The 27,035-nt window shown below is 40.9% G+C and overlaps 2 protein-coding genes across 2 annotated transcripts in view; one reads left to right on the forward strand and one right to left on the reverse strand.

Annotated features, from left to right (window-relative positions):
* Positions 1-27,035, reverse strand: part of LOC116979505 (serine-rich adhesin for platelets-like) — a 1,930,096-nt gene that overhangs the window by 1,106,702 nt on the left and 796,359 nt on the right. The window lies entirely within an intron of this gene.
* Positions 1-27,035, forward strand: part of LOC116980025 (mucin-5AC-like) — a 60,409-nt gene that overhangs the window by 22,058 nt on the left and 11,316 nt on the right. Inside the window, exons 2-4 of the mRNA XM_033032095.1 lie at positions 21,026-21,151; positions 21,472-21,597; positions 21,849-21,974. Of these exons, the coding sequence (XP_032887986.1) occupies positions 21,026-21,151; positions 21,472-21,597; positions 21,849-21,974 (378 nt within the window). The remainder of the gene's footprint in view (positions 1-21,025; positions 21,152-21,471; positions 21,598-21,848; positions 21,975-27,035) is intronic.

The raw sequence follows: 27,035 nt of genomic DNA on the forward strand, positions 1-27,035 counted from the left end.
TTTTTCAAAGATATATCAATCTGAAGGCGTTCTGCTGCTGATGATATTTGAAGTGTGGAGTGACCCTCTCAGCTCATATGTTTTATAATGTCACAGCAATAAATTTACGGAGAGCTTAATTTGACACCAATAAGTGTCAATGTAGAACCGAACTCTTAGTGAATGAGTTACTGCTGGCAATGCCACATGCTATGCAAGAACTTGACATGACATTTAATTGCAGATATCGATGAATGTGCAACCAACACCTCAACCTGTCAACAAATCTGCACCAACACAATCGGAAGCTTCTTGTGCAGTTGCAACAACGGCTTCAAAACTAACCGAACCAACTCTTCGCTGTGTGATGGTAAGAGACCTCGTATTCATTGTTTCTAACAGATGATAAACAATATTCAATGTGGCACATGGGTCATGTAGATTTAAACCCCCCTAAACTAAAATATATTAGCCACCTGTGCAATGTGGGGGTAGTAATATTTCCACAATTTCTGAAGATGAGACAAAATATCAGATATTGATGAATGTGCAATCAACATCTCAAACTGTCAACAAAACTGCACCAACACAGTTGGAGGCTTCCTGTGCAGTTGTTACCCAGGCTTCAGCATCAACTTAACAAACTCTTCACTTTGTGATGGTTGGTTGATTTCAAATACATAATTTCTCTGAGTTCGAGAATATTATTTAATGTGGCAGTTTTTACATGTCACTCATTCTTTTGCCTCCAGACATTGATGAATGTGCAACCAACACATCGAACTGTCAACAAATCTGCAACAACACAATCGGAAGCTTCCTGTGCACTTGTGACCCGGGCTTCAGCACCAATGTGATCAACTCTTCCCTTTGTGATGGTAGGAACTCTCAAATGCAATGTCTCTCTATGATAGGAAGATTAGATATTGGAAATTAGGGGCCAAATTCAGACATTGCAAAAGAAGGCAATATAACGTTGTGTGTCTCTCCATAACTGTGTTCTCTTTGTAGTTTCATGTAAACTTGATCTTTATCAATGAAAATTCAGATTATTGTTTTCACAAGGGATTATAAAGTTCATTATGCGTTTGAAGCAAAACAAAATGCTTGCTGTGCTTAGAAGCCAGACTGCATCGTTTCCATTGAAAATACCTGAGTGAGTTTGAAAGCATGTTGGGAAAAGTCAACAATTTGCACCAGGAGTGACTGTGCTTATTTCCTTAGACATCGAAGAATGTGCAACCAACACCTCAGACTGTCAACAAATCTGCACAAACACTATTGGAAGCTTTGTGTGCAGTTGTGACCCAGGCTTCGGCACCAATGTGACCAACTCTTCGCTTTGTGAAGGTAGGATGGATTTAAAACATAGCAACTTTCACCAACTTCTACAGATGCACCATCGAAAGCACTTCATCAGAATGCACCACAGCGTGGTGTGGAAACAGCTCCTAATCTCCTAATTTGAGGAAGGACATTATTGCTATTGAGGGAGTGCAGTGTAGGTCTACCAGTTTAATTCCCGGGATGGCGGAACTGACATATGATGAACGAATGGGTCGACTGGGCTTGTATTTACTGGAATTTAGAAGGATGAGAGAGGATCTTATCTATATAATTAAAAGTCTCATCTTGACCACCTCCTGTTTGCACTACATATTGTTTTAGAAAAACCGCTACCACTTACGGCTGTGATTTTTGGCCATCTTACTCAGAGTCCCCCTCCGCTGCGCAGGACAAAATGATTTTTCACATAGATGAAAAATAAAAGACTTATTAATGTTAAAAAATGTTGATATTCTCTCTCCTGTCATCACGCCATGAAGGCCACGCTATGCAAAAGTGATGTTGGTTTGAAAATGCAAACTTATTGAAAAGTGGTGTTGGTTTTGCCTTATTGAAAAGTGGTGTTGGTGTTGCCTTATTGAAAAGTGGTGTTGCCTTATTGAAAAGTGGTGTTGCCTTATTGAAAAGTAATGTTGCCTTATTGAAAGTGGTATGCCTTCTCTATAATTAAAAGTCTAATCTTGACCACTTCCTGTTTGCGCAGTATATTGATTTAGAAAAAACACTACCACGTATGGCTGTGATTTTTGGCCATCTTACTCAGTCCCCCTCCGCTCATCAGGTGCCGAGGATTTTTCCCATCGATGAAAAATAAAAGAGTTATTAGTGTTTAAAAAATGTTAAGATTCTCTCTCCTGTCAATCACGCCATGAAGGCCACATCCCTTCCGGTGGGAGGGTCGGAGGGACTATAAAACCTGGAAGTGTGGGCGTGGCTCAGTCTCTGCAAGATGGGGGAGGGAGAGGTCACAACTCTCTGTCTTTGGTGGCATTGCACCCTGCTTGAAATGGTTTGAAACTGCATTTGAAATTGGTGGCCTTGCACCCTGCTTGAAATGGTATGAAACTGCATTTGAATTTGGTGGCCTCCCGTGTGAAGCTGTTCTCACTTAGACTAGCAGAAACATAAAATTCTTAAAGGATTGGGCAGGCTAGATCAGGGGTCGGCAACCTACGGTCCACGGGCCGGATCCATCCCGTAACCCGAAATCATCTGGCCCGCAGGCGGTTTTTTTCCAAGTAGTTTTCATGACCTGGGAACTGCAGACAGTCCCAGGAGTCGTAGGCAATCTGGGAACTGCAGCTAGACCCGGGGCTCGCAGGCGACCTGGGTGCTACAGCCAGTCCCAGGGTACTCAGGCGACCTGGGAACTACAGCTGGACCAGGGGCACTCAAGTGACCTGGGAACTACAGCCAGTCCCGGGGCTCGCAGGCGACCTGGAGCTGCTGATGATCCCGGGGACGTGAGGGATCTGGGAACTGCAGAAAGCTCATTGAAAAACATGTGAAAACTAATGCAAAAAACAACACCAAGTGTCACACTCGTTAGTATGTATTATTAGTAATTTATGTATTGTTAGTATGCATTATTACTAATTACTAATTTAGTTAGAATGTAATATTATTACCTCCATTTATTAACTATGGCGATAGATGGGGCCCGCCATATGCTCACAGACATGGGTCCTGGCCCCTATAAAGAAAAAAGTTGCCGACCCCTGGGCTAGATGCAGGAAAAATAGTCCCGAGGTTGGGGGAGTTCAGAACTAGGGATCACAGTTTAAAAATAAGGGGTAGACCATTTAGGACAGATGAGGAAAAACCTTTTCACCCAGAGAGTTGTGAATCTGTGGAATTATCTGCAACAGAAGGCAGTGGAGGACAATTCACTGGGTGTTTTCAAGTGGGAGTTAGATTTAGCTCTTAGGGCTGAAGGAATTAAGGGATATGGGGAAAAAGCAGGAACGGGGTACAGGTTATGGATTATCAGCCGAAGGGCCGAATGGCCTACTCCTGCACCTATTTTTCTATGTTTCTATGACTGGATAGCAAGCAGCAAAATCTTTTCACTATAACTCGGTACACGTAATAATAAACAAAAATTAAACTGAATGGGTACTTTTCATGCAGAAAGAAGTGTAAATGTAGGGACAAATGATTACACCAGTTGAATTTCATATCTTCATTTCAATCTCATAATATCAGTGATGATGTTTCAGTTAGCAAAGCCCAATTGTTTGACATGTCATTCACTCTTTGTCCTCCAGATATTGATGAGTGTGCAACCAACACCTCAACCTGTCAACAAATCTGCACCAACATAATCGGAAGCTTCACGTGTAGTTGTGATTCAGGCTTCGGCATCAACGTGACCAACTCTTCCCTTTGTGATGGTGACATGTTTTCAAACACCTTTTTTCTCAGAGTCAGGAGTAACATTTCCTGATGCAGTTCTTACAGCACTGTATAACTTTGCTGGCCTAAAAGAAGCATTTTACCTTAAAATTGCTGACAGTGGATATAATCTAATGCTGTACCGAATAGATTATTTTCCTGCAGAAAAAAAAGAAAAATAGGGATGAAATATTAAACCTGGAGGATTGCGAATTCCATCTCGTGATATAAAGAGACAAAATTTCAATTGACAAAGTCAAATGTCATGAAATTGTTTGATATTTTATTCACTCTTTGTCCTTCAGATATTGATGAATGCACAACCAACACCTCGAACTGTCAACAAAACTGCAACAACACAATTGGAAGCTTCCAGTGCAGTTGTGACCCAGGCTTCAGCACCAATGTGACCAATTCTTCCCTTTGTGATGGTAGGGATTCTCAAATGCAAAGTCTCTCAAAGATGGGAAGATGAAATATTGAAATTAGGGCCAAATTCAGACATTGCAAAACAAGGCCATAGTATATCCGTGATGTCTCACCATAACTGGGATCTCTTTGTAGTTTCATTTAAATTTGAACTTAAACACTGAAAATTCACAGTATTGTTTTCAAAACAGGATTAGAAAGTTCAATATAATTTGGAAGCAAAATTCTTGCTGATCTTAGAAGCCAGCCTGCATCGCTTACAGTACATTGAAAATACCTCAGCGAGTTGGAAAGCATGTCAGTAAATGTAACCAATTTGCACCAGGATTAACTGACCTTATTTCTGTAGACATCGATGAATGTGCAACCAACACCTCAAACTGTCAACAAATCTGCACCAACACAATCAGAAGCTTTGTGTGCAGTTGTGATTCAGGCTTCAGCACCAATGTGACCAACACTTCACTTTGTGATGGTAAGATGGTTTTTAAATAATAGTTTCTCAAAATTGAGGAATAACATTTGCTGTGGGTGTTCCTATTGCCTCGTAAATCTTTGCTGGTCTAACAAAAGCATGTTACCCACCTTAATAATAAATAACATGAACATAATTTCATTTTGTATCTGGCTTTGCTTGAAGCAACGACCAAGACTTCCTTAGAAGGCTTCGGACCTTTGGCATGTCCCTGACAATTCTCATCATATTCTACAGATGCGCTGTAGAAAGCATTTTATCAGGATGCATTATAGCTTTGTTTGGGAACAGCTCCATCCAAGACCGCAAGAAAATGCAGCAAATTGTGGACACAGCCCAGACTCGGCAAGGCCAGCAGCATAATGAAGGACACTAAACATAATTCCCATATCATGTATCTATACATTGTAAGTGTCTCGATTGTAACCAACACGACCAACTCTTCCCTTTGTGCTGGAAGGCATTTTCAAATGCAGATTTTTACTAAATTATGAAATAATATTTTAAATGGCATTTCTCACTGCCCTGTGAAATGTTGGTTCCTAACAATTACATTTCAGTCACCATGGAAAGAATTGATCTCATCCTGGAAAGTTCACTGTCACTTCATCTACTCTGTTTCAGCTCGAAGCGAGTGATTTCATGCAGACCCTGCCACAGTTGCCTAATGTTCATTCAGCCTCAAAAATGATTATTGGTCGTCCTTCAGATTTCTCCCTACATTTACACTTCCTTCTGCAGAGAAAAATGTTTCCCTTAGGCGAAGACACCCAGATAATTAAATGATATCCATGATATCATTTAACCTCTGAACTAACGAAGAAGTGAAAAAAGCGGAGATATATCCCACTACCCTTTCCTACGCCCGCTCACCCGACCCTAACTTGGTTTTTGAATTTGTGTTCAACCATTATGTTGTTGAAGAAATTCAATGAAAGGAGACCATATTTTGGAAAATTGATCTGGTTTGTCAGACAAAACAAGCCTTATTTTTTCTAAATGTTGTGTCTTGGTCATTTCTGTGATCCACATCTTCACTGTGGGGACTGTTATCTTTTTCCAGAATTTAAGTTACTTTTTTTCGCAGTTATTAAACCATAGTCAAGGAAGCGTCTTTGGGATATCGTTAACTAAGGGCAGCCCTCTGACATTCCTAATATTATTAATTTTGAATCTGGCTCCAATTGAATTTTGAGTGTTTTAGAAATGATATTGAATATTCCCGTCCAGAGGTTTTGTATTTTTATACAGGATACAAAATAATGAGTTAGGGTGGCTTCTTGGAAGTGACATTTATCACAGAGAAGAGAGACAGTAGGGAAGATCTTGTTCAATTTGGTCTTTGAGTAGTATAACCTATGCAATACTTTAAATTGTATCAGGCAATGCCTGGCATTTAAAGAACAGTAGTGTATGTATAGTAGGCTTTCCTCCCATATGGTATATCTTTCGAAATGGGTAAACCCAGCTCGTCCTCCCATGCTCGCCTATAAATCTCAGAGGGTGGGGTGTCAATATTTAGAAGAGTATTATAAATGTAAGATATCAACTTACTTGTATCGGCATGTCTATTCAAACAATTGCCTAATATATCTGGACCCATAAGAGGACAGTCTTATGTATACGTTTTCACATAATCTCGGATTTGAAGGTATCTAAAAAAATTGTTGGCATTCAAGTGATATTTTCTCCTGTAGTTCTTGATAAGAAGAGAGGGTCCCCTTCTTATAGAGGTCTCCCACAGTATTGATTCCAAGGTTCTTCCATTGAACAAACACCATATCTAAAGTAGACGGTTTAAACAAGGGATTATTTGCAATAGGAAGAAGGAGAGACATATTTCTCAATTTAAGACTGAATTTTAGCTGTTTCCAGATACGGATAGTACCATGCATTGCTTCAGGTACCACCAAATTAAGCTGTACAGAGGAACACAGAGGAAATAAAACCCGATAAACATGAGCGGAGTGGGCAAGATTCACTGTCTGACACCATGTAATGAGTCGACTGAAACACACATCAAGATACAACACATATTTATTAAATCTACATACAGCAAGGATCTGAAGTCATCACATCTCAGAGCTGCTACTTGTTCTAACTAGCGTAAGCAGGCTCTTGATAACATGACGCACATAATAGGCGGAGTCAGTACTAACAAACACTATAATTGGCTCGTATGAAATAGCCAATCTACAATAACCAATTCTTAATAAATTATCAGTTGTAATAGGTAACGTGACCATAACAGTGTAGGTTGAAGTGTGCAATCAATAGAAAGACCATAGTAGTTTGGTGCTGAGGTAGGGTTGTGGTTATTGTTCTACAGGGTGGATCCAGAGCTTAATTGTTGACAGGAAGAAGCTCTTCTTGAACTAGAACATAAGGATTCTTTGACTCCGTTACCACGATGCAACCATTCAGTATCATTTCTACTGAATACCTATAGAAGTTCGATAGAATATTCTCCAGCATGCTGAATATCTTCAGACTTAGAGGTTGTAGAGGCTGAAGAAGTAGAGATGCTGATGAGCTTTCTTTGTGCTAAACCCAGGAGAGTCCTTCAGAGATGTGCAGGCACAGAAACTTGAAGCCATTGATTCTCTCCACCGCTATTCGCCGATGACGGCAGATCACTGGAATCTCATCTTTCCCTTCTGGAATTCAACAATCGGCATCTTGGTCTTGTAGAAACAAAGACCTGTGGATGTTGGTTAATACACAAACAGATACAACATGTGGGAATAACACAACGGGACAGGCAGCATGCTGGGAAACATGGATAGGTGATGTTTCAGGTTGAGACCCTTCTTCAGAAGAAGTACAGGGTTTTGACTTGAAACAACACCTATCCATGCTCTCCAGAGATGCTGCCTGACCCGTTGAGTTACTCCAGCACTTTGTGTCCTTTTTAGAACCTTAGTTTTGCTAACATTCAGAGCAAAAATATAGTTCTGGCTCCATTCAAGCAGATTGTTGATCTCCTTCCTGTACATCCAACAGCGGTGATATCGAAGTAGACTTCAAAATGCTGTGATGCCAAAATATTAATGAAGTGAAGAGTGCCACAGAGTAATCTGGTGATGCTTTGCAATGTCAAAGCAATATTTTTGAGAATGACAGCTTTACTCATTGTTTTGCATTTGAAAAGTTATTTTATATAGTCTACAGTATACCATGATATTAAGAGAGAGAGAGATTCAGTTGGTAGATTCAATGATATAAATGTGATTGAGGCAGCATCTAGCATGACTCGATGGTGATTTTGTCACATGAGGTGTCTCATGCCATGAACAAGCTGTCCAACAACAAAGCAAGTGACTTGGATCATATTTCTGCTGAACATCTTAAGTATGTGAGTATGAGGATAGCTCCTCTCCTTGCTATTTGTTTTACTGGCTTTATAATTCATGGCTTGTTACCAGACTCAATGTTGTCTGTCCTGTTAGTGCCGGTCATTAAGGACAAAGCTGGTAAAGTAGGCAGCCTAAATAATTACAGGCCCATAGCTTTAGCCAGCATATTGTCAAAAGTTTTAGAAAGAGTTCTGCTGGATAGAATAAATGAGTTTGTTAACTCCACAGATAACCAGTTTGGCTTTAAAGCTAAACATAGCACTGACATGCATATATGCCCTAAAGGAGAATGTAAACAAATATAGAGGCAAAAACTCTTCAATCCTTATGTGCTTTATTGATGCTTCCAAAGCCTTTGACCGTGTTAATCACAGAAAGCTGTTTGGTAAAATGAGTCAAAGAGGGGTGCCTAAATACATTGTTAGAATTCTGGCCTACTGGTCTGCCCACCAGACTATGCAAATAAAATGGGGCAATAGGGTCTCAGCCCCATTTGGAGTTAGCAATGGTGTTAGACAAGGGGGAATTTTGTCCCCAGTCCTTTTTAATCTATATATTGATGATCTGTCTAAACAATTGAAAGCCTGCAACACTGGGTGCGTGATTGGTAATATTTTAGTGAACCATATTATGTATGCAGATGATCTTGGGGACTTTAGTCCATCTAGCGCTGGTCTCCAGCAGCTCCTTACTATATGTTCTGTGTATGGTGTGGAACATGACATTAAATATAATGCTAGTAAGAGTGCTGTTATGATCTGTAGAACCAAAGAGGATAAATGTCTAAAATGTCCTGATTTTAAATTGTCTGACAATAATCTTAGTGTCTGTAATAAGTTAAAATATCTAGGGCATATTATTACAGAACAAATGACAGATGATGAGGATATTTATAGGCAATGACGCATGCTGTATGTACAGGCGAATATTCTCTTGCGTAAATTTGGTGCATGTGCAGATGTGGTGAAGATGTCGCTATTTAGAGCATACTGCACACCACTCTACATTGCGCACCTGTGGTCGAACTATGGAAAGAAAAGTATGCAGAGACTAAAGGTAGCATATAACGATGCCATGAGAACACTGCTAAGGAAACATAGATGGTGTAGTGCCAGTAATATGTTTGTGGCTGCTGGAGTCAGTACTTTAGAAGCTATCCTAAGACATCACATGTATAAATTCATTTACAGGATAAATGACTCTAAAAATGTGATTATTGTGGCCTTGTCAAACATAAGGGTTAGCACTACACGCTACGAATCCCAGCTGTGGAGACACTGGTATCGTTGTCTCGTTGTAGGACATTGATCATTCTTTTAATCTGGATTTTTAACTTATGTATTGTGTTTTAAAAAATATATATAATTTATGATGCTTTTATAAGTGATATACTAAGATTTTATATGTACTTTATGATATTTAATATGCAATGCATTTTTTTAAATGTAATGTTGCCCCTTGTCTGGACCTCGAGTCCGTAATAAAGTTTATTATTATTATTATTATTATTATTATTATTATTATTATTATTATTATTATTATTATTATTATTATTATTCACTGTTTTCCAGACGTTTTGTGTGCAGTTGTGATCCAGGCTTTAGCACCAATGCAACCAACTCTTTGCATTGTGAAAGTAGAATGTTTTAAAACAGATGGTTTCTCAGACTTAGCACAAACTATTTGTAGTTGCATTTTTCACTGCCTAGTAAATCTTAGATTACCAAAAAATTGATTTTAGTCATCTTAATATGAAATGAAAAATTATATAATTTAAATCTCCGTGAATCTTTAAGCATACATAATTTAATTATCTTGAATCTTTACTTCCATAAGATTCCCCCATTATTATTCTGTGAACTCAAAATATTATACCTGTGATTTTCAATACTTTGGCCATTTCCCCAATGGGGGTATAATCTTAAAAGAACCCTGATGCCAAAAATTAATGTGGCAATGAGTGGCTTATGTTGAGAGTTAATGTTTCGTAGAGTCAAAACAATATTTTTTCCAAATGACACTCCATTATTGTGCCGCCACTGTATAATGACAGCCTGCAGTCTATTGCAATTTGGAATATTAAGTGACAAAGTTAGACGTGGCAAAGCCAATTGCAATACAACAGTTTCACATGTCATTTAGAGACACTAACAACTGCAGATGCTTATCATGGGTCCCAACCCTAAATGCTGTCTGTGGCCCAACAAATGTATTTTAGTCACCTGAATATTGAATGAGAAAGTATATCACTTCATTCTCAGTGATTCTTCAATATAATTATATTTTTAGTGGGGAATTGTAAAAGATTGATGTTAATTGTTATTTGTTCAGGAAGTTCAATTTTCACAATTAATATTACCCTCTCTAATCTAAATTTTGCAGCTGCGTGTATTATTAATGTTACCAAAGATATATAAATATGAAGGTACTCTGATGCCAATGATATATGATGGCGAGTAGTTCACTTTCAGCTCAAATCATGTCACAGCAATATTCTTGTTGTGGCCTTTATTTACTATGCCAGCTGCAATACAAGAATTCGACATGTCATTTTTACTTTCCTTCAGATATAAATGAATGTGCAACCAACACCTCAGACTGTCAACAAATCTGCAACAACACAATCGGAAGCTTCACGTGCAGTTGTGAGCGAGGCTTCAACAGTAACCTAACCAACTCTTCGTTTTGTGATGGTAGGAGATGTCAAATTAATAATTTCACCCATATTCACCCATACTAAATATTCCAGGATTTCGTTGCATCAGGTGTGATAGAATTGGAGGGGCAAGAGGTGGAGGTGTTGCATTGCTTATCAGGGAAGATATTACAGCAGTGCTTTGGCAGGATAGATTAGAGGGCTCATCTAGGGAGGCTATTTGGGTGGAACTGAGAAATGGGAAAGGGGTAGCAACACTTATAGAGGTGTATTATACACCGCCAAATGGGGAGCGAGAATTGGAAGAGCAAATATGTAAGGAGATTGCGGATATTAGTAGTAAGCACAAGGTAATGATTGTGGGAGATTTCAATTTTCCACACATAGACTGGGAAACACATTCTGTAAATGGGCTGGATGGGTTGGAGTTTGTAAAATGTGTGCAGGATAGTTTTTTGCAGCAATACATAGAAGTACCTACTAGAGAAGGGGCGGTGCTGGACCTCCTGTTAGGAAATGAGACGGGTCAGGTGGCAGAGGTATGCGTTGGGGAACAGTTCGGGACCAGTGATCACAATACCATTAGTTTCAATATAATTATGGAGAGGGTCAGAACTGGACCTAGGGTTGAGATTTTTGATTGGAAAAAGGCTAACTTTGAGGAGATGCGAAAGGATTTAAAAGGAGTAAATTGGGACATTTTGTTTTATGGGAAAGATGTGGAAGAGAAATGGAGTACATTTAAAGGTGAAATGTTAAGAGTACAGAATCTTTATGTCCCTGTTCGGTTGAAAGGAAATAGTAAAAATTGGAAAGAGCCATGGTTTTCAAGGGAAATTGGACACTTGGTTCGGAAAAAGAGGGAGATCTACAATAATTATAGGCAGCATGGAGTAAATGAGGTGCTTGAGGAGTATAAAGAATGTAAAAAGAATCTTAAGAAAGAAATTAGAAAAGCTAAAAGAAGATATGAGGTTGCTTTGGCAAGTAAGGTGAAAGTAAATCCAAAGGGTTTCTACAGCTATATTAAAAGCAAAAGGATAACGAGGGATACAATTGGTCCATTAGAGAGTCAGAGTGGACAGCTATCTGCAGAGCCAAAAGAGATGGGGGAGATATTGAACAATTTATTTTCTTCGGTATTCACCAAGGAGAAGGATATTGAATTATGTGAGGTAAGGGAAACAAGTAGAGTAGCTATGGAAACTATGAGATTCAAAGAAGAGGAAGTACTGACACTTTTGAGAAATATAAAAGTGGATAAGTCTCCAGGTCCGGACAGGATATTCCCTAGGACATTGAGGGAAGTTAGTGTAGAAATAGCAGGGGCTATGACAGAAATATTTCAAATGTCATTAGAAACGGGAATAGTGCCGGAGGATTGGCGTACTGCGCATGTTGTTCCATTGTTTAAAAAGGGGTCTAAGAGTAAACATAGCAATTATAGACCTGTTAGTTTGACGTCAGTGGTGGGCAAATTAATGGAAAGGATACTTAGAGATAATATATATAAGCATCTGGATAAACAGGGTCTGATTAGGAACAGTTAACATGGATTTGTTAATGATCTGGATGATGGTGTGGTAAATTGGATTAGTAAGTATGCAGATGTTACTAAGATAGGTGGGGTTGTGGATAATGAAGTAGATTTTCAAAGTCTACAGAGAGATTTATGCCAGTTGGAAGAGTGGACTGAAAGATGGCAGATGGAGTTTAATGCTGATAAGTGTGAGGTGCTACATCTTGGCAGGACAAATCAAAATAGGACGTACATGGTAAATGGTAGGGAATTGAAGAATGCAGGTGAACAGAGGGATCTGGGAATAACTGTGCACAGTTCCCTGAAAGTAGAATCTCATGTAGATAGGGTGGTAAAGAAAGCTTTTGGTGTGCTGGCCTTTATAAATCAGAGCATTGAGTATAGAAGTTGGGATGTAATGTTAAAATTGTACAAGGCATTGGTGAGGCCAATTCTGGAGTATGGGGTACAATTTTGGTCGCCTAATTATAGGAAGGATGTCAACAAAATAGAGAGAGTACAGAGGAGATTTACTAGAATGTTGCCTGGGTTTCAGCAACTAAGTTACAGAGAAAGGTTGAACAAGTTAGGGCTTTATTCTTTGGAGCGCAGAAGGTTAAGGGGGGACTTGATAGAGATCTTTAAAATGATGAGAGGGATAGACAGAGTTGACGTGGATAAGCTTTTCCCACTGAGAGTAGGGAAGATTCAAACAAGGGGACATGACTTGAGAATTAAGGGACAGAAGTTTAGGGGTAACATGAGGGGGAACTTCTTTACTCAGAGAGTGGTGGCTGTGTGGAATGAGCTTCCAGTGAAGGTGGTGGAGGCAGGTTCGTTTTTATCATTTAAAAATAAATTGGATAGTTATATGGATGGGAAAGGAATGGAGGGTTATGGTCTGAGCGCAAGTATATGGGACTAGGGGAGAATACGTGTTCGGCACGGACTAGAAGGGTCGAGATGGCCTGTTTCCGTGCTGTAATTGTTATATGGTTATATTATAAATAATATTCAATGTGATTCATGGGCCATGTAGATTTTATACCCTTTAAAACAAACATTTATTAGTCAACTGGATAATGCGAGGGTAGAAAGACTTCTACAATTTCTCAACGTGAATTTATGTCATCCAAATCATAAACCATATTTTAATACACCTTTTATGTTATATAAAATTGGAGACATCAATCCTCATGTTGTTGAATTGTAACGCACCCAAGTGAAACATGTGATGCTGTTCCTCAAGTTTGCATGTGGCCTCGCTCTAGCAATAGAAGACAATCAGGGCAGAAAAGTCAGAATGGGAATGGGAAGGTTAATTAAAATGGTTTGCAACCAGGAGATCAGCAAGCCTCGGCGAACCAAGCAAAAGGATTGCCAAGGCAATGCTTGGTCTTGCTCGTGTAAAGGAGGCCACAACAGGAGTTAGCATTCCCATAAATGTATCTGTTCAAAATTTGGCAATGTATCCGTCAATTTATCAGCTCTAGGGGAGCGGCCTTGTGAGGTAAGTGTCTTGAGAGAAAAGTGTGAGTCTTTGGCTCGAGAGTAGTGTGAGTCCTTGGCACAAGAGTCTTCGGAGAGAAGGCTGAGGAGGGGAAACTACACAAAAAGCTGGAGAGAACGGGATGCGGTGAACACATGACAGGTAAGATGAGAGTGTGATGCTTGCAGGATGTGGGAGGCCAGGGTCACGGATGGAGCCTCTGGCTGCTACAACTGTGGCAAGTGCGGCAAGGTTCAGTTCCTGAAGGACCATGTTGGGGCACAGGAGAAGCAGCTGGATGACCTCAGGGCCATCTGGGAAAACGAGAGTTTCCTGGACAGGACCTATAGTGAGATGGTCATGCCAAGGATACGGGAAGAACAAACGTGTGTGACTGAGAGAAAGGGTGGTGACCGTGGAGTGTTGGAGACCCAGGTGACTGTGCCTAATGAAAACAGTTACTTGGGAACTGTCGGGTGGAGACGACGCTTCCAGTCCGAGCGGCGGTCACGTCGGTCACGTCGGTCACGTCGGTGGCTCCAATCCTAGAGATGGGACTTGGCCGGCGAGACCGACGTTGGACAGAGCCATAGTGGTGGGTTTCTCCATTATTCAAGGTGCGGACTGGAGATTCTGTGGAGGCAGGCGAGACGCTAGGATGGTCTGTTGCCTCCCTGGTGCCAGGGTTCAAGATGTCACAAACCAAATTCAGAACATCCTCGAGAGGGAAGGTGAACAGCCGGCAGTAGTTGTGCACATGGGCACAAATGACATCGGGAAGAAGAGGAAGGAAGTTCTGCAACGTGAGTTCACAGAGTTAGGAAGAAGACTGAAAAGCAGGATTTCCAGGGTGGTTATCTCTGGATTGCTTCCAGTGCATCGTGCTAGTGAGGACAGGAACATGGAGATAGAGGATCTGAATGTATGGCTGAGGGGCTGGTGCAGGGAGCAACGATTTAGATTTATAGAATACTGGGATCTCTTCTGGGATAGGGGTGACCTGTACAAAAGGGACGGGTTACACACCTTAACTGGAGGGGGACCGATGTTCTGGCAGGCAGGTTTGCTAGTGCTACACGTGTGCGTTTAAACTAAATGGTGGGGGGGAGGGAACGACAAATTGGGAGTATAAAGATGGAGTTAAAGGGGAAGTGAGTACAGGAAAAGTTACAAAAGACTCCCGAATTAATGGGAAGGAAAGTTTGAGAAGGGATAAGAGAGTGAAGTCAGGGTCAATTGTGAGCGGAGTGAGAGGGGAGGTGAATACCGAGGTCAAAGTGTTGTATATTAATGTGCAAAGTATAAGAAATAAAGTGGACGAGCTTGAGGCTCAGTTAGAAATTGGCAAGTATGATGTTGTGGGAATTACAGAGACATGGCTGCAAGAGGGTTAGGGCTGGGAACTGAATATTCAAGGATATACCTCCTATCGAAAAGACAGACAGGTGGGCAGAGGGGGTGCGGTAGCTCTGATGGTGAGGAATGAAATTCAGTCCCTTGCAAGGGGTGACATTGAAACAGGAGATGTAGAGTCAGTAAGTATAGAACTAAGGAATTGTAAGGGTAAAAAGTTCCTAATGGGAGTTATCTACAGGGCCCCAAACAGCAGTCTGGATATAGGGTGCAAGTTGAATCAGGAGTTAAAATTGGCATGTAGTCAAGGTGATACTACGGTTGTTATGGGAGATTTCAACATGCAGGTAGACTGGGAAAATCAGGTTGGTACCCCAGGAAAGGAATTTTGTGGAGTGCCTCTGTGATGGATTTTTAGAGCAGCTTGCATTGGAGCCTACCAGGGAGAAGGCAATTCTGGATTTAGTGTTATGTAATGAACTGCATTTGATAAAGGAACTTGAGGTTAAGGAGCCATTAGGAGGTAGCGACCAAATTATGGCCGTTCAATCTACAATTGGAGAGGGAGAAGGGTAAATCAGAGGTGTCCGTGTTATAGTTGAATAAAGGGGACTATGGAGCCATGAGGGAGGAGCTGGCCAAAGTTGACTGGAATGATACCTTAGCAGGGATGACAGTGGAACAACAATGGCAGGTATTTCTGGGAATGATACAGAAGGTGCCGATCAGTTCATTCCAAAGAGGAAGAAAGATTCCAAGGGAAGTAAGGGGCGACCATGGCTGAAAAGGGATGTCAGGGACAGTATAAAAATAAAAGAGAAGAAGTACAATGTAGCAAAGATGAGCGGGAAGCAAGAGGATTGGGTAATGTTTAAAGAGCAACAGACGATAGCTAAAAAGGCAATACGGGGAGAAAAGATGAGGTATGACGGTAATCTAGCCAAGAATATAAAGGAGGATAGTAAAAGCTTCTTTAGGTATGTGAAGAGGAAAAAATTAGTTAAGACCAAAGTTGGACCCTTGAAGACCGAAAAAGGTGAATTTATTATGGGGAACAAGGAAATGGCAGATGAGTTGAACAGATAATTTGGATCATCTTCACTGAGGAGGACACAATCAGTCTTCCTAATATAATAGTGGCCAGAGGATCTGGGGTGACGGAGGAACTGAAGGAAATCCACACTAGGCAGGAAATGGTGTTGGGTAGACTGAAGGCTGATAAATCCCCAGGGCCTGATGGTCTGAATCCCAGGGTACTTAAGGAAGTGGCTCTATAAATCGTGGATGCATTGGTGATAATTTTCCGATGTTCTACAGATTCAGGATCAGTTCCTGTGGATTGGAGGGTAGCTAATGTTATCGCACTTTTTAAGAATGGCAGGAGAGAGAAAAAAGGGAATTATAGACCAGTTAGCCTGACATCAGTGGTGGGGAAGATGCTGGAGTCAATTATAAAAGATGAAATAGCGGCACATTTGGATAGCAGTAACAGGACCGGTCCGATTCAGCATGGATTTACGAAGGGGAAATCATGCTTGACTAATCTTCTGAAAATTTTTGAGGAAGTAACAAGGAAAATGGATAAGGGAGAGCCAGTGGATGTAGTGTACCTGGGCTTTCAGAAAGCATTTGATAAGGTCCATACAGGGGATTACTGGGCAAAATGAGGGCACATGGTATTGGGGGTAGAGTGTTGACATGGATAGAACATTGGTTGGCAGATAGGAAACAAAGAGTAAGGATTAACGGGTCCCTTTCAGAATGGCAGGCAGTGACTAGTGGGGTACTGCAAGGCTCGGTGCAGGGACTGCAGCTATTTACAATATACATCAATGATTTAGATGAAGGGATTCAAAGTAACATTAGCAAATTTGCAGATGATCCAAAGCTGGGTGGCAGTGTGAACTGTGAGGAGGATGCTATGAGAATGCGGGGTGACTTGGACAGGTTGGGTGAGTGGACAGATGCATGGCAGATGCAGTTTAATGTCGATAAATGTGAGGTTATCCACTTTGGTAGCAAAACCAGGAAGGCAGATTACTATCTAAATGGTGTCAAGTTGGGAAAAGGGGAAGTACAACGGGATCTGGGGGTCCTTGTTCATCAGTCAATGAAAGTAAGCATGCAGGTACAGCAGGCAGAGAAGAAAGCTAAAGGCATGTTGACCTTTATAACAAGAAAAGTTGAGTATAGGAGTAAAGAGGTCCTTCTGCAGTTGTATAAGGCCCTAGTGAGACCACACCTGGAGTATTGTGTGCAGTTTTGCTCCCCTAATTTGAGGAAGGACATTCTTGCTATTGAAGGAGTGCAGCGTACGTTTACAAGGTTGATTCCCGGGATGGCGGACTGTCATATGCTGAGAGAATGGAGCGGCTGGGCATGTCTACTCTGGAGTTTGATGGATGAGAGGGGATTTCATTGAAACATATAAGATTATTAAGGGTTTGGACAAGTAGAGGCAGGAAACATGCTCCCGATGTTGGGGGAGTCCAGAACCAGGGGGCACAGTTTAAGAATAAGGGGTAAGCCATTGAGAACGTAGACGAGGAAACACTTTTGCTCACAGAGAGTCATGAGTCTGTGGAATTCTCTGCCTCAGAGGGTGGTTCTCTGGATACTTTCAAGAGAGAGAGAGCTAGATAGGGCTCTCAAAGATAGCGGAGTCAGGGTATATGGTGAGAAGGCAGGAACGGGGTACTGATTGGGGGTGATCAGCCATGATCACATTGAATGGCGGTGCTGGCTCGAAGGGCCGAATGGCCTACTCCTGCACCTATTGACTATTGTCTATTGTGTTTTAAATGCTGTTACTTTGCATGCATCAAATACTTCCTCTGGCAGAGTAACTGAGTTTATTTCTTCAGATATCGATGAATGTGCAACCAACATCTCAAACTGTCATCAAAACTGCACCAACACAATCGGAAGCTTCCTGTGCGGTTGTTACCCAGGCTTCAGCATCAACATAACTAACTCTTCATTCTGTGATGGTAGGAAGTCTTTAAACACATAATTTGAAAAGTTAAGAATAATATTTAACATGGCAGTTTTTGCTACCTTGTAAAACGTCACTGGCCTAACGCATTAATTTTAGTCACCTTAATAATGAACGAAGAAAGGATAATATTTCATACTTTGTGAGTCTTCATACAATCGATACTTTATTTGCAGAACAAAGTGGAAAAGTAGGGATAACACTGCTATCCCTAGTATTATCTGTTCATTTGCGGATTTTTTGTTATGAAGTGTCAATTTTCATAGCACAGGCAAATGACATAAAAGTATTTGACATGTCGTTCATTCCTTTTCCTCCAGATATCGATGAATGTGCAACCAACGCCTCAGACTGTCAACAAATCTGCACCAACACAATTGGAGGTTATGTGTGCAGATGTGACCCAGGCTTCAACATCAACATGACCAACTCTTCCCATTGTAATGGTAGGAATTTTCAACTGCAAAGTTTTTCACAATTGGCAAAAAGATATATTTAGATCTTTTCTGTGACTTTCCACCTGAGAAATTTACTGTGCAATAAGAATATTTCAAAGTAGTACTAAATTATTAGTGGGAGAGTCTAGGTCTAGAGGTTATAGCCTCAGAATTAAAGGACATTCTTTTAGAATGGAGATGAGGAGACATTTGTTTAGTCAGATGGTGATGAATCTGTGGAATTGTTTGCCACTGAAGGCAGCTTCAATTGATATTTTTAAGGCAGAGATAGATAGATTCTTGATTAGAGCAGATGTTATGTGGAGAGGCAGGACAAATGAGTTGGGACGCAGAGATAAATCAGCCAAGATTGAATGGTGGAGTAGACTTGATGGGCCGAATGGCTGCCTCAAAAAGGCTGGCAGTGTCATCAAAGACCCACACCATCCTGGCCACACACTGATCTCCCTGCTACCTTCAGGTAGAAGGTACAGGAGCCTGAAGACTGCAACAACCAGGTTCAGGAATAGCTACTTCCCCTCAGCCATCAGGCTATTAAACCTGGCTCGGACAAAACTCTGATTATTAGCAACCACTTTCTGTTATTTGCACTACCAGTTTATTTATTCATGTGTGTATATATTTATATCATGGTATATGGACACATTTATCTGTTTTGTAGTAAATGCCTACTATTTTCTGTGTGCTTAAGCAAAGCAAGAATTTCATTGTCCTATACAGGGACACATGACAATAAACTCACTTGAACTTGAACTTGAATTCTACTGCTTTCACTTATGACATTGTTATTTACTCTAAATTTTCACAGCCATTCGCATAATGATGTGAAATCCATATTGAGAATCTGCATTTTTCAATACTCCTGTCATTTTACCAGTGGATGTACAACATAGAATACATAGAACATAGAATGTCCGTATATTAGCCAACCCTACACCTGAATTCATTTCCATCTCTTGATATGAATTGATGATGTTTTAGTTGGCAAAGGCAAATGATATGTAAGTGTTTGACATGTCATTCATTCTATTTCCTCCAGACATTGATGAATGTGGAACCAACACCTCAAACTGTCAACAAGTCTGCACCAACACAATCGGAAGCTTCGTGTGCAGTTGTGACCCAGGCTTCAGTATTCATGTGACCAACTCTTCCCTTTGTGATGGTAGGAATTTTCAAATGCAAAGCCTCTTAATGATGGGAAAAAATGATATTGTTTGTTTTCACTCGATAGATTTATTTCTGTTAAGAAAATGCAAATGAAGACTGTTATTGATGGAGGATAGTAAATTTGCACAATTACATAATTAAAGGTGTGGAACCCAAATTGATATCCATCAATTTTCAATACTTCTGTCATTTGACCAATGTTGAACCAAAAACATTCTGCTTCACTGGAAAGGCTGGAATTGATTGACTGGCCTGTCTTCTCGTAGTTGCCAGAACTGTGCTTCAAACCGAATCACGGCATGATCAGAAATTACAAATTATAGTAAAAATTAAAAATATATATCCTTAATATAACAGTGCGTCCCCACGCATAATTGGAATCTCTTTGTAGTTTCATACAAATTTGATCATAAACATTGAAAATTTTAAGTGTCACTAGACAAGTGGGACCCGTTGGGTCCCTGTCACATGGGAGGCCTGGTCCCCCAACACAACCCATTCCTTAATCAATATTCCACCACTCTTTTGATTATAAAAATATATAAATACTGAGGGGGAGATGGTGAAGTTGTCACACTATTGAGGGGGAGAGAGAGGGGGGGGGGGAGAGAGAGGGAAGAGGAGGAGAGTTGGAGAGGGGTCAGAGAGAGAGGGGATAGGGGGAGAGAGAATGAGGGAAGAGAGGGGGGGAGGAGAAGAGGGGAGAGTAGGGGAGGAGAGGGGAAGACAGGAGAGGGGAGGAGAGGGGAGAGGAAGGGAGGAAAGGAGAGGAGGGGAGCAGAGGAGAGCAGAAGAGGAGAGGGGAGAGGAGGGGAGGAGAGGGGAGGGGAGGACAGGAGAGGGGAGGAGCAACATCACATTGTGATGTCATTGTGGCAGTTGGCTGCCAGCTTGAGAGCCCATTGTGATTGGTGCACTGAGAGAGGCATTGTGACATAAGTCGGATTTATTTTTCTCTCTAAGCTGGTTGAGTTTGGGCTGTTTTCAAAATTTCAAGGTTCAAAAAGTTCAGAAATATAGGTGGAAATACGACGGGGAGATGTTTATTGTCTCCATGGGGAAAAAGGTGAGTAGAATGTGTGAAAATGGGAATGCTGTGGCCTAGCCTTTGGAAGAAAATAGGAATTAACCAGATTGTGCCCAGATCTCTCTCTCGCTCTCTCTCTCACACACACGCACGCACGCACACCCACACGCACACCCACACGCACACGCACACACACACACACACACACAAACAAGACAAAGTTTTAGTAATATAGATTTTTTAAACGAATTAGAAAGCTCATTGTGATTTTGTAGCAAAGCAGTGCTTTGTTGTGCATTATTGATGTTGAAATATCTGAGCCAGTCTGAAAACTCATTGTCCACAATTTGCATCAGGAGTAACAGCTTATTTCTCCAGATATCAATGAATGTGCAACCAACACCTCAAACTGTCAGCAAATCTGCACCAACACAATCGGAAGCTTTGCGTGCAGTTGTGACCGAGGTTTCAGCATTAATGTGGCCAACTCTTCGCTTTGTGAGGGTGAGGTGTTTTCAAACACAGTTTATTGTGGTTGGGGACTAATATTTTCTGCAGCAGTTCTTACTTCCCAGTAAATATTTGCTGGCCTAACAAAAACATTTAACTAACTTGAATAATGAAGGAAAATGGATACAATTTTATTGTATATCAGCCTTCACTGAATGGATACTTTTCTTGCAGAAGGAAATGTAAAAGTAGGGATAAATTATTACACCTCTCTAACTTATTTTCCATCTCATGATATAAAGTAATGATGTTTCAGTTGGCAAAGCCAAATAATATGAAAGTATTTGACATGTCATTCATTCTTTGTCCTCCAGACATTGATGAATGTGGAACCAACACCTCGAACTGTCAACAAATCTGCACCAATACAATCGGAAGCTTCCTGTGCAGTTGTTACCCAGGTTTCAGCATTAATGTGGCCAACTCTTCCCTTTGTGATGGTGAGGTTTTCAAACATACTTTCTTGGCGTTGGGGAATAATATTTTCCGCAGCATTTTGTACCTCCCAGTAAATATTTGCTGGCCTAACCAAAACATTTTATTCACTGTAATAATGAACGGGGGATAAATTATTGCAACTATATAATTGTGTAACTTATTCACCGTCTCATGATATAAAGTGATGAAGATTCATTTAGCAAAGATAAATGGTATGAAAGTTTCAACAGGTCATTCACACTTTTTCCTCCAGACATTGATGAATGTGGCACCAACACCTCGAACTGTCAACAAATCTGCAACAACACAATCGGAAGCTTTGTGTGCAGTTGTGACCCAGGCTTCAGCACCAATGTGTTCAACTCTTCCCTTTGTGATGGTACGGTGTTTTTAAATGCAGTTTGGTTAATAATATTTAACGTAGCCGTTCTAACAGCCCTGCAAAAGTTAACTGACCCAACACATTGATTGTAGTCATTTACATTGTCAAATTAATACCTTTGAGAAAGGCAGCCCCACATACTATTAAATATTATGATATTAAATGAAACAGTTTCAGTTGGCAAAATTGAAGAATATAATTCACAACCTCTCTGTCCCATTCACTCTCTCCTCCAACCTACCTGGGGCCTCTCACACACACACCACTATTGCAGACACAAGAGTCAAGATAATAAAATGTTTATTTGCAGCAGCAGAACAGATAGGTGAACATAGTAATCAGGAGACATTGTAATAAACAACAAAAAGCACAATATCTAAAAACACACAAACAATATAGCGGTGTAAACACAAATACGAAGCCCCCACATCCCTAGTGCAATCAAGGCAGTTTGTAGTTCAGAGTTTAGTTGGAGCTTGTTGTGTTCAATAACCTGATGGCTGTTGGGTAGGATCTATTCCTGAATGTTGCAGTTTCCAGGCTCCCATAACTTCCCGAAGGCAGCAGTGAAATGCAAGCATGGCCAGGGTGGTGTGTGTCCCTGATGATGCTGGCTGCCATTTGGTTATAGGCAGTAGACAATAGGTGCAGAAGTAGGCCATTCAGCCCTTCGAGCCAGCACCGCCATTCAATGTGATCATGGCTGATCATGTTTTGTAATATCAAAGCAATATGCTGAGAGAAACAGATATTTCCATAATCTTGCATCAGTTAAGAGGCATCCTAAAGGCTATGGTATATTACAATATTAAGAGGCAGTCTCAGTTGGTAGCATGAAATGATATAAATAATATTGAGGGGTCTGTTCTTCCAGATATTGATGAATGTGCAACCAGAACTTCAAACTGTCAACAAAACTGCACCAACACAATTGGAAGCTTCCTGTGCAGTTGTGGCCCGGGCTTCAGAGCCAACGCGATCAACCCTTCACTTTGTGATGGTAGAATTTTTTAAACAGCTGGTTTCTTAGACTTAACAAACAATATTTAATGTTGCATTTCCAACAGTGTAGTAAAATTTAGAGGCTGTAACAAATGGATTTTAATCAACTCAATAGATATCATTGTATTCTCTGTGAATCTTTTCTAGACATTATTTCTACAGCATTATAAAAAAAACAGTGTAAATCGTCAAAGGATATGGTATTTAAACTTCCACTTGTTCTCTGTCCCCCCATTACTCTGTGGAATACAAATATTAAACCTATGGTTTTCAATAGGTTTGACCATTTCACCAACGGGGATGTAAATTTGATGGAAAACTGATGATAGTGATTCACGTGACAATGACGGGCTCACATTGAGCTACTTATAGAAGACCCACACAAAATGCTGGAGTCAGCAGGAAGGCAGCATCTTCGGATTGAAGGAATGGGTGACCTTTCGGTTCGAGACTTTTCTTGTCCCATTGAGTTACTCCAGCTTCTTGTGTCTATCTTCAGTGTAAACTAGCATCTGCAGTTCCTTCCTACACATTGAGCTACTTATTTTTGAAATACATTGTACTTTGCATTAGTTCAGTATAATGACAGCCTGCAGTCTATTGGAACTGCAGACGTTGGTTTAAACCGCAGGTAGACACAAAAAGCTGGAGTAACTCAGCGGGACAAGAAAGGTCTCGAGCCAAAACGTCACCCATTCCTTCTATCCAGAGATGCGGCCTGTCCCGCTGAGTTACTCCAGCATTTTGTGTGTATCTTCTAAAAGTAACCTCAATGTCTATATCTCTCGTTTCCCATAACCTCGGACTCGGTGGGCTGAAGGGCCTGTTTTCTTTGCTGTATCTCTAAACTAAACTAAAGAAAGATTATGATAGAATTCTAGAAGGGAAAAGATAGAATGGTTAGACAGATTGCAGGCAGATAAAATGTAATGCTGAAAAATGTAGTTCTTAGTGAGCAGAATAAGAAGAGATAATATAAACTGGAGAGTCCAATTCTAAAAAGGGTACAGTGAGATCTAATGCGATGTATGTATAATTGTTGAGATTGGCAGAGCATCTCTGGAGAGAAAGAATGGGTGACGTCTCGACCCGAAACCTTGCCTATTTCCTTCGCTCAATAGATGCTGCCTCACCCATTAAATTTCTCCAGCATTTTTGTCTATCTTCGATTTTCCAGCATCAGCAGTTCCTTCTTAAACATTGAATTGTAATTCCCTGGTTTTGTTCCAGACATCAATGAATGTACAACAAATACCTCAAACTGTCAACAAATCTGCACCAACACAATCGGAGGCTTCCTGTGCAGTTGTGCCCCAGGCTTCAGCACTAACTTGACCAACCCTTCGCTTTGTGATGGTAAGTGTTTTCAAATACATAGATTCGCAATTTTAAGGAATACTCATTAAGGTGGTAATTACCTTGTAAATCTGTGTGGCCCAAATGAATTTTAGTCTCTGGAATATTATATGGAAATGGATGTCATTTCATTCTCAGTGACCCTTCAATATAATCATATATTGACTGCAGAAATGTAACAAATGTAATCTTCCACAATTCACATTCCCCTCTGAAATCCAAATTAGCATCTGCAAGTTTCAATAATAATGTAATTTCACCAAAGAATATGTAAATATGAAGATACTCTGATCTCAATGATATTTGAAGCCAAGTGTGGCATACACTCACATTATAAATTCCATAAAGGCAAGGGAATATCACTAAGGCCATCATCATATGCAGTGTTGCTACTGTATAGTGACATCCTGCAGACAACTCTAGTTCAGAATATTTAAGTGACAACGTCAGCAAAACCAAATAACGTGCAAGTGTGTGACATTTCGGTCACTTGTTTTCCTTCAGATATTGAAGAATGTAAAGCCAACACCTCAAACTGTGAACAAGTCTGCATCAACACAAACGGAAGCTTCATGTGCAGTTGTGACCCAGGCTTCAGCACCAATGTGGCCAACTCTTCACTCTGTGATGGTAGGAAGGTTCAAAAGCTTTGTTTTTCACATATTGTGAACAATATTCAATGTGGCAGTTGGGCCACGTAGATTTGACGCACTGTAAAACAAAGTATAATAATCACCTTTAAAATGTGAGGGGAGAAAAACATCCACAATTTTTTAGCATGTCTATGTTATCTAAATCATGCCCATCCATGTTTCAATGCTCCTTCCATTTCACAAAGCAATGTAAAACTTGAAAATACGGTGATGCTAATGATCAATGAAACCAAGAATGGCACGCAGTCGGCTGGTAACATTTCAAAGCATCAAAGCAATATTTGATAAAGACAGTACAATTTATTCTCTTGGATCATTAAAGTCACATTCTATTGTCAATAGCATATTATGATATTAAGAGAGAAAAATGCACTTGGCAAAGCTAAATGCTGCAGAAATTATTGATATATCACTATCTATTTTCCATCTAGATATCAATGAATGTGGCTCCAACACCTCGTACTGCCAACAAATCTGCACCAACACAATCGGAAGCTTCATGTGCAGTTGTATTCCGGGCTTCAGCACTAATGCGACCAACCCTTCGCTTTGTGATGGTAGGTGTTTTCAAACACATAGATTAGTTTCATTTAGATTAGAGTTACAGCATGGAAACAGACCCTTTGGCCTACCGATTCCCCACTGATCAGCGATCACCCATAAGCTGGTTCAATACTACACACTAGGAACAATTTACAAAAGCCAATTAACCTTTAAACTCGAAGGTCTTTGGGATGGAAACGCAGGCACCCAGAGAAAACCCATGCGGTCACAGGGAGAATGTACAAACCCGGGGCTTTGGCGCTGTAAAGGGCCTGTCCCACGAGCATGTGACTCCATGGGGCAAGCGCGACCTAAAGGGCCTGTCCCCACGAGCATGCGACTCCATGCGGCAAGCGCGACCTAACATGGTCGCTTGAGCCGTACGGCCTTGCTGTGCCGGTCCCACTTCGATCGCTGGAGCCGTATGGAGTTGTGCGGAGCTGGTCCCGACATCGCGCGGGGCTCCGAAAAACTGACTGTTAAAAAATTCTGCGCGGCAACGTCCTGCCGACCCGCAGCCGTCTCGACGCCGTATACACCGCCTCAACGCCGTATACACCGCCTCAACGCCGTATGCCATGCGCGAACTTCCCGCGGACTTCGCTCGAACTTCATGTCACTCACTCGACCTCCGCACGGCCCCCGCTTCTAGTTTGGTCGCGCTTGCCGCATGCAGTCGCATGCTCGTGGGACAGGCCCGTTAGGTCGCGCTTGCCGCATGCATGTCGCATGCTCGTGGGACAGGTCCTTTCGGCAGCAACTCTACTGCTGCGTCACTATCTGTTTTCCATGTAAATATCGCTGAATGTAACCTACTGCCAACAAATCTGCATCAATACAATCGGTAGCTTCATGTATAGATGTATTCTATCATTTCTCAGATTTAAGGAATAATATTGAATGTGGTAGAATACAGTAATTGCCCTGTACAAACTAGGTGGCCCAGAAAACGAATTTTAGTCACTTGAATACTGAATAAAAATGGATGGCATTTCATTCTCAGCGTGCCTTCAAAATAATAGAATTATATATTTACTGCGCAGTAGTAAAATATTTTGTACATTTATATATGTGAATGAAGTTAAACTTTCACAATTCACATTATCCTCTCACATTTAAATATTACATCTGCAGGTTTCATAGAATATAGAACAGTACAGCACAAGAACAGGCTCTTCAGCCCACACTGCCTGTGCTGAATAACAGGCCAAGAATAACTCTTACCTACCTACACATAATCCATATCTCTCCATTCCCTTCATCGGCCGACTTGGGGTTAATGACCATCCCGCGATCTAGGCATAAGCTCAGGGGCGACCGCGCTTTTGCGGTTGCAGCTCCTAGACTATGGAACAGCATCCCTCTTCCCATCAGAACTGCCCCCTCCATCAACTCTTTTAAGCCTAGACTTAAAACTTATTTCTACTCTCAAGCCTTTCTTGAGGTCCTCTGAGGGAGCGTTGTATGTATGTATCTATGTATGTATTGTTGATCTATGTACCAC

The sequence above is a fragment of the Amblyraja radiata genome, chromosome 13 (genome assembly GCF_010909765.2).
Source record: "Amblyraja radiata isolate CabotCenter1 chromosome 13, sAmbRad1.1.pri, whole genome shotgun sequence".
NCBI classification, from domain to species: Eukaryota; Metazoa; Chordata; class Chondrichthyes; order Rajiformes; family Rajidae; genus Amblyraja; species Amblyraja radiata.